Source organism: Haemorhous mexicanus, chromosome 14 (genome assembly GCF_027477595.1).
Source record: "Haemorhous mexicanus isolate bHaeMex1 chromosome 14, bHaeMex1.pri, whole genome shotgun sequence".
Lineage (NCBI taxonomy): Eukaryota > Metazoa > Chordata > Aves > Passeriformes > Fringillidae > Haemorhous > Haemorhous mexicanus.
Window position 1 is genome coordinate 3,138,665 of NC_082354.1, and position 17,867 is coordinate 3,156,531.

A 17,867-nucleotide genomic window follows, 5' to 3' on the forward strand; every position below is an offset into this window, starting at 1 on the left:
CCAGCCCTGAGGCAGGGATGAGTTTGGGGTGTTTTTGGTGAGTTTCCAAGACCAGCAGGAACCTCCCAGAGGCAGAGCCTGCCCCGTGCTCCCCCTGGGCTCCGAGCCCCGGGCCAGGCGAGGGCAGGGTGGGAATCAATCAGTGCCCCCATTCCCTGCCCCCCTGATTTCCCAGGAACGAGGCCATCCCTCAGCAATCAGGACAGCGCCTTGTTTGCTGTCAGTGCTGTCATGAGCCTTTAAACTGGACTGGGGAAGTTGATCTCAAAGGAAAATGTACAGCTGTCATCCAGTTATGGTTCAGTCAAGCCCCTTTGATGCACTTTATGAGTGAAAACAAATCAATGCTGTTATTGCACTGTATCTCTATTGTGTATAATATTATACATTCATCTGTAAGAGTAATTTATTTTTATTACTGTAAATAAAACTGTTCAAGTGATTTGTCAAGAAGATATCCAAAAATCGGGGGGGTGGGGTTAAAATTAAAACCTTTGAAGATCTGGGCTGCTGTCCCAGGTATGTGCCATGCTCTGTGTGTCTTGTGTTTTTATTTCAGAGTCCAGAACAGATCTCTGCTTTCCCTCACCCGGGGTCTGTGTTTCCCTGGGATCAGGAGGAGCTGGATGAGGACAAGAGCTGCTGGAGACACGGAGGGGTTGGGAAGGAACAGCTCCTGCTGCTCCTCCAAGCACAGACAGAGCTTCCCCTGCCCTCTGATTACCCAGGCAGTCAGGGATTAAATACCCTGGGGAATGAATTGATCTTTGAGGGCTTGAATCTCCAAAAGAGGGGTTTTAGAGAGATCACAGCTTTCTGCTGCTCCTTCCATGCCCCGGCCTCAAACAGAGGAGGGAGCATCACAGGGCTGATTAACTCACAGCAAAGCACAAGCCAACAAAAAGCCAAACCCAGATCTACTGTAACCTCTTAAAATCTTTATTTTTTTTTTCCTTTTTTTTTTCTTCTTTTTTTTTCTTTTAAATTTAATTAGCACATGCATAAAGTGTCAACAGTTTGGGGTTAAGATGACATTTCTTGAACAAATGTAGTTACAAGCGGTGCCTCGGACCCATCCAGGTTTCCTCTCTACCCTGTCCAGAAGGAAGCTCGAGGTCATCCCTACCTTTCCATCCTTGTGTCACCACAGGCAGAACCCACAACACTGGGGAGAAATACACTTGTTCACACATAGCAACTGGGCAGGGGAGATAGACACGGGCAGCAACATCTACTCACCTACTGACTAAGGGCACGTGGTTACAGACCCCAGAGACAGCCAACATCTCCTCCCTCAACTCAGCTGTGGAGCAATGGGAGCCTCTCATGGCCTGGGATGGCTCACCCTCCCTTGGGAAGGTGCCAGTCCTGCACCAGCTCCTTCTACCAGGTGGCAGATCTAAGGAGATGGAGTAATTCTCCTGCTGTGATTAAAAAAGGAGCCTTTGGCAGGAGCGTTGGGATGCCGAGGTGTCCCTGTCCCCTGGGTGCCACCCCTGCAGAGCTGGGGCCAGCCTCCACAGAGAGCAGCCCCAGCTCTGGCTCTGGGCTCTGTGTGTGACCAAAAGGAGAGAAAAATGCTTCTGAAATGCCCATCAGGGGCTGGCTGCTGCTGGAGGCTCTGCTTTGGGAAGATCCAGTGCTCCAGGAGGTCTCAGAGCTTGGGTGGTGCAGGGGGGTTTGGGGTCTGAGGTGCCTTGATCTGCAGGAGATGATCCTCACCCGCCTTCAATTCCCTCCAAAACAACTCTCCTACAGCACCTGGCCTCCCCCAGAGGTGTTAGGGCTCCTGCTGGCCCCAGAGGGGATGGAAGCTGGAAGGAGATGGCTCCTGTCCCACTGCAGCAGCTGCCCAGGCTGGACAGCAGCAGCAGCAGGAAGAGGAAGAAGAGGAAGGCTCTCCTGAATGCTTGCCCCATGACAGCAGCAACCCACAGGGCGTGCATGTCCCACAGCAAGGTGGTGACAGGGTTTGGTGGTGGCAGGGTTTGTCCCCTCCCCACAGCACGCTGGTGGCAGGGTTTGTCCCCTCCCCACAGCACGCTGGTGGCAGGGTTTGTCCCTCCCCACAGCTCCCAAGCACTCTGGGGACTGTCCCCATGCCTCCAGGCTGCTGCAGCAGTTTCCAGGGGTTGGCCACGGCTGGAGTGGAAGCTGCTCCCCGAGACACTCCTGTGGGAGGGGGATCCCAGAGGATCCCAGCCCAGCTGAGCTCTGCCCATTCCAGCCCAGGAGGCTCCAGAGGGACCCCAGGAAAGGCACTTGTGTCAGGAGGAGCTGCCCTGGCCCCGTGGTGTTGCCAGCAGGATCGTGGATCCCAGCCCTGGGTGTGGCAGGGCACAGCTGAAGGCAGAGGGAGGAAGGTGCCAGCACAGCTCAGCATCACCCCAAACTCACAGCCTGCTGCAGATCCCCAACAAGTCAGGCAGCCCCAAAATTCAGGAAGTCTGTTAGGGTGAGGAGACATCAGCCCCAAAAGGCCCTGAAAATACATTTTGAAGGAAAGGGTTTTCTAAATTTGTGGGGATTTGAGCAGCTTGGGTGGGACTTGGTCTCATGGAAGGCGTCCCTGCCCGTGGCACGGGGTGGAAACCAGACTGGAAATCCAAACAGTTCTGGGGTTCTGGGATTTGCTTTCTCTACCTGATCTGCTATCCAGGACAACAAACCCCAGGAAGAGCATTCCCATTTGTGGGAAACTGGCCAGAGCTACAGACAGAGCTGAAACATCTCAGAGTACAATTAAATTGGGAGGGGGGTGTTGATGCTCATGACTGATTTCTGGGGCCCTAGCAGGGCTCTGCCTGAGCTGCTGCTGCTGCCAGGAGGAAATCATCAGCAGCTCTCCATGGGCACCACAGGAGTGTCCCTGCCTCCAAGCCCTCTCCCTTTTTAACACAAGATTTGTGGTTTTTCCATGGCAAGAAGGGATTTTCCACGGAGTCAACAATCCCAGCTGAGGCACCAGGACTGCACAGCACCAGTGAGAGGTGAAAATCAATGGGATTTGAAACCCTTGAGTTGGGGAGGGGCCTCCAGGGGCAAAAGCACCTCCTGTAGTGGCAGGAAAGGCTCTCCTTGCTGCCCTGGGGTGAGGTGGTGATTGCTTTTCCTTCAACAGCAGTTCCCTGGGATGTTTGGGAGTGGTTCTGGTGGCACCTGCTTCATTCTGCTGCTGAATGAGTGGGAAGTGCTGTTGTGTCTGACCTTCCCTCTAGGTCTGAGGGAAGGAAAGGGAACAGTTTATCCTTCTGGAAATCACACGTGAGTTGTTTGTTTGCTTTTTTTGTTTGGTGGGTGGGTTGCGTTGGTTTTTTTTTTTTTTTGCTTATTTTTAGATTTTTTTTTTTTGCATTTTATTTTTAGATTTCTCAACTGAGCTACCCCAAATCAAAGGGTAAATGTTGAATTGTCCACCTTAAAGGTTTGTTCACTACAGTCTGTGGATCATGGATGCCCAGAGGAGCTGCTGCCTTTTAACCACTGACATCCAGCAGGAACAGCTGGGAGCTCACATCCTTCCCTCTCAGGTGCTTACTCTGCAGCACATTTCACCTTCATTCTATTTGAGGCTCAACACCAAAACCAAGGGGGAGCAAAAGCAGCTGCCCTGGCTGCTGGGGGATGCTCTGGGGCTGGAACCCACCCAGGGATGAGGGAGAATCACAAACGTGCCAGAAAGGCCCTGTGGGCACCTCCACCCTCCACTCCCTGGCTGCACACAAGGTCAGAGCTTCTCTCTGGCTTCTCAAAGCCATGGCAGAGCCTCTGTGACCTGAGTTTCTCCATCCTCACCTCCAGAAGGTTTTCCCTGAGACCTGACTCAGCTCAGTCCCACACTGACCTGCAGAGCAGATTGATCCCCTCCCTGCCCTTTGTGGCTTTGCCCAGGGTTTGACCAGGCTGAGGTTTCCCCTGTGCAGGCTGATGTGAGCATGACCAGCCTAAAATAACCAACCTAAAATGCTGGGCTGGTTCCTTTCTGCCTTATTTTCTCCTCTCTGCACTCTTAACCTGACACAGAACCAGGAGCTGGAATTAGCTGAGCTGAACCCCCCCGGGCCAGCCCTGTCCCCTGGCAGTGCCAGTGTGCAGGGAAAGGCTCCTTTCACACCCACTGGGGCTCCCAACAGCCAGCAAGAGCTTTGATCCTGCTCCTGGCAGGAGGGAGAGGCTGGAGGACCCTGGGACAATCCCTGCTGGCAGATGCCCAGGGAGGGTGAAGCATCAGTGATGCTCTGGTGGCCTCAGGCTCCTGTCAGTGATTCAGACTCCACTTTGGGTCCTGTCACATCAGCTCTGCCCTCAGGGATATTCTCCATAGGGTTTCCCTCAGCAGGAGCCCAGCCCTTGCTGCAGGCTCTGGTGACACCACCAGGGTGGTGACAGCACCCTGGGTGACACCACTAGGATGGTGTCCTCTCCTCCTCTTGTCCCACCCTGCCTGTGGGCACAGCTCTGAAGGCTTTGGGGCAAACACCTCCTCCCTGAAGTACTTAACTCCGGGGTTTGGTTTGGGTTTTTTTTGTATTCCCTCCACCAGGAAAACGCAGGCACATTTTTCACCTGGAGAAGGTGGAGCTTGTGAGAGTGAGCCTAAAATCCCTGGGGTTTGTCCAAAAAAAAAAAAAAAAATCAGATTCACACACACAAAAAAAAACCCCTTTGATTCTCAAAAAGATGGAACCACTTCACAGTCTGGGTTTGGGCTGTGAGTGTCTGCAGAGGTTTCCCAGAGGCTGGGCCATGGCTGGTGCCAGCCCTGAGGGTCAGCCAGGGGGCTGCCAGGCACCATTCCCTGCCCACTGAGGTGATCCCAGGGAGCACAGCTGTGCAGGGCAGGGACAGCCCCCCCAGGGCACAGGGACAAACCCGGGACAGCCCCCCCAGGGCACAGGGACAAACCCGGGACAGCCCCCTCAGGGCACAGGGACAAACCCGGGACAGCCCCCCCAGGGCACAGGGACAAACCCGGGACAGCCCCCCAGGGCACAGGGACAAACCCGGGACAGCCCCCCCAGGGCACAGGGACAAACCCGGGACAAACCCGGGACAGCCCCCCGAGGGCACAGGGACAATCCCAGCGTGGCTGGGCTCTCCTGGGCTTTGCTCAGGCACTTCTGCGTGGGGAGTGGGGCAGGAGGGCCCCGGGGGCTCTGTCACCAGCAGGGACGTGGCTGGTACTGCTCAGGGGCCACCGAAGAAAGGGACAACTGCCCTCAAGGGGCTGCTGCCCACTCGAGGGGAAAGTCATGGGTGAGTGAGCATTTGAGGCTTCTAAAGTGCAGTGCAGGTTACATGGTCTTTGCTGTAGACTGTAAACTCCTCAGGACAGACTCGTTGCCCTTATTTTTTTTTTTTTTTTCTTTTCAATTTTTTAAAGTGACATTCCAGCTGAGAAAACCTTACCCCTAAATAACTACTGCTACAGGAAAAACAGGAATATTGGTGAAAGAACAGCCTGTGCTCCCCTTGCCAGCATCCCCCCACGGGGAGTGCTTCCCATGGCCATCCCTGCTCCATCCACAAGGAAGTGGCACCGAGCTCCTGCCAGCTGGGGACCTCTGGAATGTCCCCTCCAAAATGCCACCTCCAGTGCTGCCACCTGCCTCCCTCCAAGTCAAACTCCCATTTGTCATCAAAGCTGAGGTGTTAATTCAGGCTCAGGGGAGTCTGCAAAGCTTCTGTCCAGGCTGTTGTGTGTCTGGGAAGGGAGAGAGAGGTGGAAAAGTGGCTGGGAGGAAATTTGAAGGCTCTTCTCTGGAAAGAGCTCTCTGAAGAGGCCAAGTTCAGCCTTAAGTTTGTCACTGCAGTAAAACCTCCCCAAGATGAAACAGCTGCAAAGGCTGGGTGGGATGGGTGATTGCTCCTCTCTAGGTCTCCTCCCTGGGTGGGAAATTAGAAACTAGAAACTGTCCAGTCCTTTCTTCCTGCAGGACACTGATCCTTTGAGAGCCACCAGCACCACCAGCCAGCTCCAGTGGTCCCTCCAAATCAGGGAGACAATTCCAGGAGGGAACACTGCAGGACTTCCACCAGCCCCCAGCATCCCGAGCAGGAGCAGCCTTCCCTCCTGCTGCAGCTTCACAGCTGTGCCATGGGCACAGTGCTCCCTGTAAAGCCCCTTTTCAGATGCACCTGGGATGTCCAAGAGACTCCTGATGGACCTCAAGGAGGACAGCCTTCCACTGACATCTCCAAGCAGACCCCAAATTTTCCCATTTCCTGTTCCACTGATCCAGCCCAGCCCATTTGTATGGACACAGGGTATTTCCCCTGCTGTTGACAGCCATATTTATTATCTTTAATCTATGCCCATAAATTGGCAAGTAGGGGGAAGTAGATAAAATGGAAAGAGGAGCTCTCAGGAGATCAGTTGGGCTCATTAAATGTTTGGCACTCTGTGATTATCCTTTGGCAATGAAATGCCACTGCAATATTTTAGCAGGAACACGATACCTTAATGTACAGGAGAACCTCCTCAGCCCAATTCTGGCACTCTTGAGAGAGGAGAAATTCAATCATCTGTGACCTGGATTGTATTTTTAATGTCTGCCAAGCTAGATAAAATACTTAAATATTCACTTTTATATCAGCCCACATGAGGGTTTGAGCATTTCAGGTTGTGTAACTCAGCCTGGCCTACTTTGGGGAGGATGCACAGAAATAGGCACATATGTGCAAACCACTGAGTGTGCAGCACGTGGGACAGACAGACAGACAGTGTTAATTAGCATGGCACACTCCCAGCAGCACCAGCCAGAGCAGCCAAGGAATTGGTGTCACTTCTGTTGGACTGCAAAGGTCACCTGAGCAAACACCAGGTGATTCTGCCTCAGATGGAGGTGGTGGAGCTGAGCCCCTCAAGGGAAGGCACTGGGGATGGACTGGCTCTCGTGGCATTAATGCTCCACCCTGGAGGTCCTGGAGGTCCTTTCCCACCTGAATGACTCCTGGGGTGCTGCTGGGAGGGTTGGGAAGATCTGGGTGTGCCATGGCCAGGCCAGAAATGGGTGTCCAACCCCCCCGAGGGCACTTCTCCACCAGCTCCACCTCTCTGGGGTGAGGATGGGGGATCCCACCCCTGCTACCTAGAGAGCTGAAGGGTGTCCATGGCAGGTCTGGTCCCTGAAGAGGAGGGTGGGGATGTTCCCAACCAGCTGGCAGTGCTGGGAGGCCGTGGAGCTGCTGGCTGGCCTTGCAGCTGAGAATGGGAGCTGGGTTTGTGCTCTCAGGGGATTTCCTTCAGCAGAACAGGAGGGGAGAGGACGTGCTGGGACTGCTGGGGTGGGTGTTTGACACCAGTGGGGATGTGGTGGAACAACATAAAGATGTGAGGAAATGGGGGTGAGCCTTTCCTGCCCCCTGGGGCTGCCAGCTGTGCATCTGCTCTGCAGGTGTGCCCTGAGTGACCTAAATGCCCTTGAGGGTCCCTTCCAACCTTCCTGTGATTGTCGAGCCCTTTGCCATGCCACGGCACCAATCCTGGCAGCTGCCAGCCCCAGCACAGGTGACAGGGCTGTGGGAGGCCCCAGGGACAGCCCTGGCTGCCACACACCCACGGGGTCCTGCCCCAATTGCCACGGCCCATGTGGCACACCCAGAGCAGCTGGGGCATGAAGAGAAGGGACTGGATCCCTCAGGGGCTGCTCTCCAGCTCCCACCAGTGCCACTGCCACTGAAAAATCCCTTCACCAGGATTTCTTCTCCTGGGAAGCTGAGAAGCCTCAGAGGAAAATGAAAACAAGAATTATCTGCTTTGCTTCTCCTGTGTTTTGCTGCTTTGGAGATTGTTTATCCAACATGTGAATTGTTTTTAGTTCATGACCAATCACCATCTGGCTGTGCTGGGACTCTGGAAGAGGTCACGAGTTTTTCAGTGTATCTTGTTAAACCTTCTGTAAGTATCCTTTCTCTATTCTTCAGTATAGTTTTAGTCTAGCATTCTTTAATGTAATATAAGTACATAAAATAATAAATCAGCCTTCTAAGAACACGGAGTAAGATTCTCAATTCCTCCGTTGTCCTGGGGACCCCAAAAATACCACACCCCAGGAGTGGCTCAGCTTTGCAGAGCTGGGACAGTCACAGAGCCCAGGGATGAGCCCCTGTGTCCCTGAGCCCCTCCCAGGCCCAGTGGGGCTCCTCAGCTCTGCTGGGTCCCCACAGTGACTCTGCAGCCCCTCCACCTCTGGAACAGACAAGAGCAGCTCCACCAGCCCCTGCTGTTTTCTCTCTCTCACAAAGGGTTCCTTACTCTCCCTAAATTACCTCTACAAACCAAATTTCTGTTTGCTTTCACACAGTTTTGTGATTGTATCCACGTTAATAATGCTCCACCAGAAACTCCACCTTAAATGTTGCCCTGAATTTTTACACGGCCTCCTTCTGAACCTGCTCCACCAAACCCCAGCTGCCTTCCCAAGGAAAGCAGCTCCTGGGCATTGCAGGGGCTCTGTAAAAAGCTCCTGCAGCCATTTCCCTGCATCTCAGAGGGTCAACACCAGAATCAAGAGCTCTCAGTGTGCACCAGGAATTTCCTGGTCACCTGCAGGGCACGGTGTCTCCCTGTCCCTCTGGTCACTCCTGCACCTTGGGTTTTGCAGATGAGTTATTCCATGTATCCTGTTGCTTCTTGCCTTGCCCTCTCCCACATCCCAAATCCCTTCTGCACCCCTGCTCAAGCCCACTCAGCAGCTCCCAGCCTGGGTGTGGAGGTGTGGAAAGTGTCACATCCAAGGGACAAGAGAGCATTTTGTGCCACTCAAGAGAAGGAAGAGCTCCTGGGGGCATTTCCCAGCAGCTGGGCAGAGGACTCACCACATCTGGCCATGAGGGGTTTGTCACTGAGGGCAAATGAGCACATGTTTGGGACATTGCTCAACACCAGCATTTCCCAGGAAATCAGCAACCTGGTCTAGTGGAAGGTGCCCTTGGCAGGGGGTTCTGATGAGATGTCTTTAAGGTCCCTTTTATCCCAAACCATTCTAGGATTTTGTGAATTTAACCATCAGCATTTGGGTCTCAGCCATATCCTCCCACCTCTTTTGCAGGTCTGGCTGCTTCTACATAGCCAAAATCCTGCTGAAGCAGCCACCACCTGCAGGGCTACTGGGAGAGGCAGGGAACTGGGCACAGAGCTCAGCTTTCCCTGTTCAGGGGTCTGTGGTATAGGGGAACACAAGAGAGGCTCTGGGGACATCACACTGGCCAATCCACAGCTGGTCCTGGCCCATTTTCCACAGCTGGGGAACCTCTCCCAGCTCTCTGCAGGTGTTCACACCTGCCTGTGATATTTCCAGTATTTCCCACCCCTTTCCTCTGCCTTCCTCTGTGCCTCCTCCCTTCGTAGCTCTGTGAAAAGTCTTCCACGGGTCAGGCTCTGTTTTGATGGGAAAACAGGTACTTTCAGTGCTGAAACAGGGGCTGTCACCAGCTCCTCCATCAGTGTCCAAACGTGGGACAGGGGATGGAGCAGGATCAGGCAGGGGGAATCAGCACCTGGCTCAGAGCTGATCCCAGCTGTACAGGCAGAGTTTGTGGGGCTGCAAAGTGCAAGTTGAGAGTTTACCTGAAAGCAGCAGATTGTCTAATTCACTTTTTCCCAAATCACACTGAAATGGTGCCATGCTAAGGCCAAGGAGAGCTGGGCTTGAGGGAACTCCCTGGACACCTCTACCCCTTGCTGGAAAAGGCAAGACAAGCCCAGACAGGGCTGGGTCTCCCTGCCAGCCACTCCAGCCTTGCCTTCCTCATTTGCTCCTGAACCAGCTCTGAGGGTGGATACAGGCTAAGGTCACCAACACCTTGGGCTGCTCAGGCAACCTGGTCTAGTGGAGAGTGTCCCAGTTCTGGTTGGACTAGATGGGCTCTAAGGGTGCCTTCCAACCCAAAGCATTCCATGATTTTCCAGGGAGCAACAACACAAGGGTGTAAATGCTACTAAACGTGGAGCATTGCTCTGTAGGGAAGGAGGCTCCTGCCTGCACGCTGCCTTTGGAGCTGCCTGACCCCAAAACCACCAGCAGCAGTGTCCCCAAGCCCACAAGGACACCCCTGAGCTCCCGTGGTGGCACCAGCTGTGCAAACAAGGCTTTTTCTCCAGGAGCTTCTCGTTATCACAATTAACATACAGCTGGAAAAGCACTGCTGCCTCTGGGGCTCCCTCCTCTCACAAAGCACACTCAGGGCCAGTCTCTGCTCTTGCTCCAGGTGTAAATCTGGAGTAATCCTATTAACCTGCCTTCAGAGAATTTTGGAAGTCATTAACTGTGAAGGTGCTGCTAATTTCTGCTCTCACTGCCTCCGAGGTGTATCCTACCAGTGCTGCTGCTGCTGCTGCTGCCCGAAGGGTTTTGGACAAAGTGTAAAAGCAAAGCTCTTGACCGAGCGGGGCCCCGCGCCCACTGGCAGCGATGCTGGGGAAGGTGCCCAAACACACCTGGAGGGGAGCAGGAGCCCCTTGGGGAAGGTGCCCATACACACCTGGAGGGGAGCAGGAGCCCCTTGGGGAAGGTGCCCATACACACCTGGAGGGGAGCAGGAGCCCCTTGGGGAAGGTGCCCATACACACCTGGAGGGGAGCAGGAGCCCGAGCCCGCCCCGCCGGGGCCCTCAGTCCGACCACTCGTTATCGTCCAGCTCCGAGTCGTCGTCGGACTCGCTGTACTCCACGGCAATGCGGCGCGACAGGATGGTGGCCACGTCATTGCCCACGGGCTCTTTCTTGGCCTCTTGTTCCCACTGCTCCTGGACCTTCCGGAGTTGGATTCCTACAGGGAAGGGGGGAAGGCTTCAGGGGGGAGTGCACCCAGCGTGCAGCATTCCCCCCAGTTGTAAAGCGTTGGCTGAGACAAGAGGGCTGCTGCCCTGGTGGTCACCACGATATCTGGAATGGTGGGATGGGATGGGTAGGACAAGAGGGAATGGTTGTAAACTGGGAGAGAGTAGGCCTAGATTGGATGTCAGGAAGAAATTACTCCCTGTGACCGTGGTGAGGCCCTGGCACAGGTTTCCAGAGGAGCTGTGCCTGCCCCTGGATTGCTGGAAATCTCCAAGGCCAGGCTGGACATTGGTGCTTGGAGCCTGAGACAGTGGAAGGTGTCCCTGCCCAGGGCAGGGGGTGGAATGGGGTGAGCTTTGAGGTCCCCTCCAACCCAAACCATTCTAGGATTTTATGAGTATTTATGATTACAAAGCCGTATCATAGAATAAAGCTCCTCCCCTGCTTCCACTCAGCCTGAAGATAATGAAAGGTTAAATTTACCATTTGACCTGGAGATTTGCAGGAAAGGGAAATGAGTGAGACCTTGGAGCACATCATCCACTACAGCCTGGGTGGGAGGAAGCCACATGCCTGGGAGCTGCCAGCAATCCGTGGGGCTTCATTCCACCTCCAACCGCGTGTCCCCCACCTCTACCCTGCCTTTATTGCCCCGGCAAGGCCCCGCCATCCCCACCCATCACCCGCCCACCAAGAGTTCATCTTGCCCCCGGTGTCGCCAGCGCCACCCAGCTGCGCTTTGTCACGGGGGGCTCCGTGTCCCCCCGGGGCCGCGTCCCCGCGCTCACCCCTGCGGATGGCTGCCAGCAGGTCGCTCCGGGCGTCGCTCATGGGCATCAGCGGCACCTGCGGCTTGCGGGGCTCGGCGGGGGCGGGCGGCGAGGCGGAGTGCGCGGGCGAGGCGGACACGGCCGGGGGCCCGGGCGGCGGCGGCGGCGGCGCCACCGGGGGTCCCATGGGGCCGCTCTGCGGCGGGGAGGCGGAGTAGGGCCCGGGGGGCGCGGGGGGCGGTGACGGGGCGTAGGACGGGGCTGCGGCCGAGCCGGGGGCCAGAGCGGGGGGAGCCGAGATGGGGCTGTCGAAGGCGGTCTGCGCCGACGGGATGACGGGCGGCGGCGGCGGCGGGGCCGGCGGCACGAAGTACTCGGCCATGGGCACCGGCTGCGGGCTGCAACGGGGGCACAGCGGTCAGAGCCGCGGGAATCACAGAGCCCAGGGATGGGCTGAGTTAGGATGGACCCGCAGGGATCATCCAAGTCCAGCTCCGGGGACATCCCAAACATCCCACCCTGGGCATCCCCGGGAGCTCCGTCCAAACTCTCCTGGAGCTCTGGCAGGTTTGGTGCTGGGACCATTCCCTGGGAAGCCTGCTCAGTGCCCCACGACTCTCTGAGGGAAGAATCTTTTCCTGATATCCAACCTAAACCTCCTCCGACACAGCTTCAGGCCATTCCCTCGGGTCCTGTCGCTGGTCACCACAAACAAGAGATCAGCAACTGCCCCTCCCCTTCCCTTCAGGAATTTGCGGACTGCAATGATGTCTCCCCTCACTCTCCTCCAGCTGAACACATCAAATGCCCTTAACCACTCCTCACACAGCTTCTCCTCAAAGCCCTTCGCCATCTTCATGGCCTCCTTTGGACACTATAATATCTCAATGTCTTTTTTATACTGTGGTTCCCAAAATTGCCCCCAGTATTCAGGGTTAGGCCGCCCCAGTGCAGATCAGAGCAGGACAATCTCCTGCCTTGCCTGGCTGGTGATGCTGGGCCTGATACCCTCTAGGGCACACCTGGCCCTCCTGGCTGCCAGAGCACTGCTGACTGAAGGATTTCCCATTACCCACCCAGCATCCATCACCCATCCCAGCACCCAGCTGGCTCCACTCTGGCTTGGTTTGCTCCGAATCCCAATGAAAGCTCTGTCCCAGAGTCAGAAGGGTGGTGGAGCTCTGCTGGTGGCATGGGCTATGGGTAATGCAGTGGTGGAAAGCAGGCAACACCCCAGGGGAAAACCCTCCATCCACCCCACCCCCTGATCTGGGATGACATTACCCCAAAAGCACTCCTGACTGATTTGGCCTCTCACCAGCAGTTTTGGACCATGAAAGCTGCAGGGGAGGTCTCTCCTGCTCCATCAGCCCAGAAATGGGGTGGGTCAGACCCCCACCAAGCCCCCCTTCCTTTGGACTCCCCTCCAGAGCGAGCAGGCTGGAGCTTTACCCGTAATCCTTGACTAGGTGGGGTCTGGGCCCGTTGAGCACGGCCTCGGGCGGCGGCGGCGCGTGGGGCTGCTGCAGGCGGGTCAGGCTGTTCTGCCGGCTGCCCGCGGGCCGGAACCCGTGCTCCGGGGGCGTGGGGGCTGCCAGCCCCTCCTTGTGCTCCGCCGGGGCCAGGTGGGCGGCGGGGGCCAGCAGCTGGGCCGGGTGGTTGGGGCTGGCCGGGTACGAGTGGTCGGCAGCGTCCGACGCGTAGGACCTGCAGCAGGGAGAAGCCGACTGTTGTACTCCCGAGGGAGCTCGGGGTGGGTGTGGGAGCATTTAGGGGTTCAGACGACAAAACAAGAACAGGCCATGAAAATATCGATGTGCAAGACAGCAGAGTGAGAGCAGAGGGGAGGAGGACACAACAGAGCTGAACCACTCTCTTCCCTTAGCTGTGAAACGGAAAGTGCTCCTGTTTTATCCCAGTGCCAAGGCTCCTCCTGAGCTCCAGGATGACACCGTGGGGACACCAGCTATCCACAGGCTAACAGCTGAGCACCCCAACCCTGCTGTGGGCAACACGCCCCCCACAACGACGGAGAGGAAGAGCAAAGCAAAGGAGAGCCGTGAGCTGAAGGTGTAGGAGGTAGAACCTGCCTATTATCTGGGGACAGTGATCCTTCCGATGATGCCATGTGATAGGGGGATGGTGAGAACCTGTTATCCGGCCGGAACTCTTTATCATACGCCATCATGTTCCACTCCAGGCGCCGGTTGCGGGCTTTCCTCACTTTCTTCACCTCCCGGGTGGAGTCCTCCACCAGCCGCTGCTCCTGGGGGGACACAAAGCCACAGCTCCACCTCCAGCCCAGCTCCTCTGACCAGGAGCAGTCCCTGGGGAGCATCACCAGCCCTGCAAGATGCACCCAGATGCACTCATCCTTCTGACACAGGATGCACCAGGAGGTGGCTGTCCCTCGTCCCAGGCACCCCCAGCTCCTGCCCCCTTGTCCCCCTCCCGCCCCCACCCACCTTCTGCCTGCGCTTCTCCTTCCTCTTGTCTTCTGTCGCCTGCAGCATCTTCTCCTTCCATAAGTTGAAGAAGTAGGAGGGGTCGGTGTAGAATTTGAGGCCGTCCTTCTTGTCATCCCTGGGGGTTCAAAGGGCAGAGGGAGGGTTACCAGCCACAGGAGAAGACCCCCTGTTCCCCTTCCCGAGGGCTTTGGGATGACCATGACCATGAGCTGTTGCCCCACCACAGACACATCCCACACAGCAGCCACCACCTGCAGGCTGTGACACATCCTGAGCATCCCATGCCGTGGGGGAGGCAGCAGAGCACACCAGTGGGGGCACACCTGATCCTTCTCATGGTCAGGACCCCCTTGGAGCCCAGGGAGAGCTGTACCTGTAGGGTGTGAGGATGTTGAGGGGCGGGGGCTTGTCGCAGCGCTGGTACATCTCCATCACCGGGTTGGGGATGGAGTTGCGGGACACCACCTGCTGGTTCTGCACCGTGGAGCTCTTGAAGGCTTTCCTCATGTTGATGTCCTGCAGCGAAACTGGGGGACACAGGAAGGACAAGGCATGCAGGGGTGGCCTCAGCCATGGCGGGGGTCCGGTCCTGAGAGCGCGTCTGGCCGTGGCCCCAAACCAGCCCCGGCCCCAGCCCCGGCCCCTCACCTTCCTCCACGGTGGAGTCCAGCTGAGTCACCTTGATGACCAGCAGGTCCACCCTCTCCTGCAGTGAGTTCATCCTCATGTAGAAGCTGTTGGCTTCGTTGAACAGCTCTCCGAAGATGTCCTCTGCGTGCCTGCCTGGCAGGGGACAACGCGCCTGTCACCACAGCTGGTGGCTCGCCCAGCTCAGCCCATCCCCTGGAGCTCCCACCTCCCCCCTGGCTCCGTGGGTGCTCCCCCCAGCCTGGATCTCTGGGAGCTGGGCATCAACCTCTCCCAAAGTGCTGCAAGGAGGCAGGGGAGCCCAAACAAGCACCCCTTTCCAGAGAGAGCAGCACCCACCGGGGCACAGAACATTCACGGTGCCCCAAAGAGCCCTTGGACCCATCAGGAGAGATCAACCAAAAAAATGACCCAAAATCCCACAATAAGACCTGGGGAAATTCAGCCCAGGCAGAAAGCCAAGAGCAGGGCAGTGGGGACAGTGCCACAGCAGGGATGATCTGCAATTTGTTTCTCTTTATCCCTTCTTTTCCTGCATATCTCAGTGCAGCTTATTTATTTAGGGTTATTTATTTTGGATTATTTAGCTTTTTATAAGAGTTATTCCTATCATGGAGCTGAGGGAGGTGTCTGGCAGAGCATTGCTGGTACCTGTAGGCTACAGCAACTGTCCCATGCCATGCCATGGCATGCCATGGCATGCCATGCCATCCCATCCCATCTCATGCCATGCCATGCCATGCCATGCCATGCCATGCCATGCCATGCCATGCCATGCCATGCCATGCCATGCCATGCCATGCCATGCCATGCCATGCCATGCCATCCCATCCCATCCCATCCCATCCCATCCTATCCCATCCCATCCCATCCCATCCCATCCCATCCCATCCCATCCCATCCCATCCCATCCCATCCCATCCCATCCCATCCCATCCCATCCCATCCCATCCCATCCCATCCCATCCCATCCCATCCCCCAGATCCTCAGGGTTTCCTCCAATCCCACCTCTCACACAGTTCCCCAGACCAGGGCACTTTCAGAACCTCTCCGAGCACTCAGAGGCTCGGTGATATTTGATTCCCTTTTTCCCTGGACTGGAAGCCTGAGCAGGCGTGGGCGCTGCTCGTGTGAGCCACTGCACTTCCAGCTGCTCCCTACACCCTGGGTTTGTTTTTCTTGGAGTATTTTAGAGCAGAATCTGCTTCTGGAGGTGTGTGAAAGGGGGGAGGGGGGGGTGCTGAATAGCTTAACTCTCTATTTTAAGTGGATATTCAGCATGAAATGGGTTTCCCCTGTTAAACCTCCACCCTGGTGTGTGCAGTGCTCTCATGTGCCCCTTTCCTGCTGAGATCAGTCCCAGGGCAGGAAACTGCTGAGGGTTTAGACCTTTGACAGAGACCTCTCTTCCTCAAAAAGCTCCAACTGTAAAAAGAATGGCTTGGGATACTTTAAATCTTCACCTGGCCTTCCTATTTCTGGCCAAGTGGGGAAGCAAGGGGCTCCTGAAGGCTTTCCATCCCCCACTGCACAGACCAGCTGTGGGAGGAAAATGGGTCTCAAAATGTCACCAAGTCCCCATTTCAAGCTTGGCCAAAAAAGCCAAAAAAAACCAAAAACCAAAAAAAAAAAAAAAAGCCAAACAAAACCACAAACCTATATATGTATATATAAAAATAATTTAAAAAACCCCAAACCAAACTACTACTACTACTACTACTATTATTATTATTATTATTATTAATAATAATAATTATTATTATTATTATATAAAATTATATTAATGAATATAGATAATACAATAAAAAATTAAGAAGTAGGAGCATCCTCCTATTTTCAACAAGCTGGATAATTCCCACTGAGTTGGGAGTGGCTGCAGCCCACATGGCTCTCACACAACCCCTGTTTCTCTGTGCTTGGAACTGGTGGGAGTGACTGTGGCATCCCAGTGCCATCCCAGCACCATCCCAGCGCCATCCAGTGCTATCCCAGTGCCATTCCTGTGCTATCCAGTGCTATCCCAGTGCCACCCAGTGCCATCCCAGTGCTATCCCAGTTCCAGCCCAGTGCTATCCCTGTGTCATCCCTGTCCCATCCCTGTCCCATCCCAGTGCCATTCCATTGCTATCCCAGTGCCATCCCTGTCCCATCCCTGTCCTATCCCAGTGCCATCCAGTGCTATCCCAGTGCCACCCAGTGCCATCCCAGTGCCACCCAGTGCCATCCCAATGCCATCCAGTGCTATCCCAGTGCCATCCAGTGCTATCCCAGTGCCATCCAGTGCCATTCCTGTGCCATCCCAGTGCTATCCCAGTGCCATTCCAGTGCTATCCCAGTTCCAGCCCAGTGTTATCCCTGTCTCATCCCTGTCCCATCCCTGTCCCATCCCAGTGCCATTCCATTGCTATCCCAGTGCCATCCCTGTCCCATCCCTGTCCTATCCCAGTGCCATCCAGTGCTATCCCAGTGCCACCCAGTGCCATCCCAGTGCCACCCAGTGCCATTCCAATGCCATCCAGTGCTATCCCAGTGCCATCCAGTGCCATTCCTGTGCCATCCCAGTGCTATCCCAGTTCCAGCCCAGTGCTATCCCTGTCCCATCCCTGTCCCATCCCTGTCCCATCCCAGTGCCATTCCATTGCTATCCCAGTGCCATCCCTGTCCTATCCCAGTGCCATTCCTGTGCCATCCCAGTGCCACCCAGTGCCATCGCAGTGCCACGCCGGTGTCCCCCCAGCCCAGGTGGCTGTGCCCTGACTTACTGAGGCTGCCCAGCTGTTTGATGATGGCAGCCAGCGTGCTGTTGGTGACACACTCCAGCTCACTGGTCACCCCGTCGGGAAGGGCCCCCCGGCACAGGTGCCGGGGCTCGATGTTCCTCTTCACCAGCGGCATGGCGAGCCCTCAGCCTCTCCTGGGACAGCAGAGCAAGGCAGGAGACAGAGGGGGGAGCAGATGAGGTTGAACAAAGATGAGCATCTGTGAGGTTGAACAAAGCTTTGTATGTTTTTTAATTTTTTAAACAGCTCTGTTGCAGAACCCGACCCACCAATTTTCGGGCATTTTTCAAATAACACACAGGTGAAACTGAAAGAAAATCCCCCTGCTTTAATTAGAAACCCTGAGACTGCACAAATTGAAGGTCCTTTCCCATTAATCACTTGGATTAAAATCAAAAAGCAAAATCAAAATCAAAA

At 55.6% G+C, this 17,867-nt stretch overlaps 1 protein-coding gene across 1 annotated transcript in view; it reads right to left on the reverse strand.

The window, feature by feature from the left end:
• Positions 1-916: 916 nt before the first annotated feature.
• Positions 917-17,867, reverse strand: part of LOC132333777 (actin-binding protein WASF3-like) — a 28,544-nt gene continuing 11,593 nt past the window's right edge. The window contains exons 2-9 of the mRNA XM_059859203.1: positions 17,433-17,584; positions 14,670-14,804; positions 14,395-14,548; positions 14,019-14,136; positions 13,644-13,819; positions 13,006-13,260; positions 11,572-11,951; positions 917-10,772 (exon numbers count right to left, since the gene is read on the reverse strand). Coding sequence (XP_059715186.1) covers positions 10,615-10,772; positions 11,572-11,951; positions 13,006-13,260; positions 13,644-13,819; positions 14,019-14,136; positions 14,395-14,548; positions 14,670-14,804; positions 17,433-17,565 — 1,509 coding nt within the window. The 5' untranslated portion in view covers positions 17,566-17,584 and the 3' untranslated portion in view covers positions 917-10,614. The remainder of the gene's footprint in view (positions 10,773-11,571; positions 11,952-13,005; positions 13,261-13,643; positions 13,820-14,018; positions 14,137-14,394; positions 14,549-14,669; positions 14,805-17,432; positions 17,585-17,867) is intronic.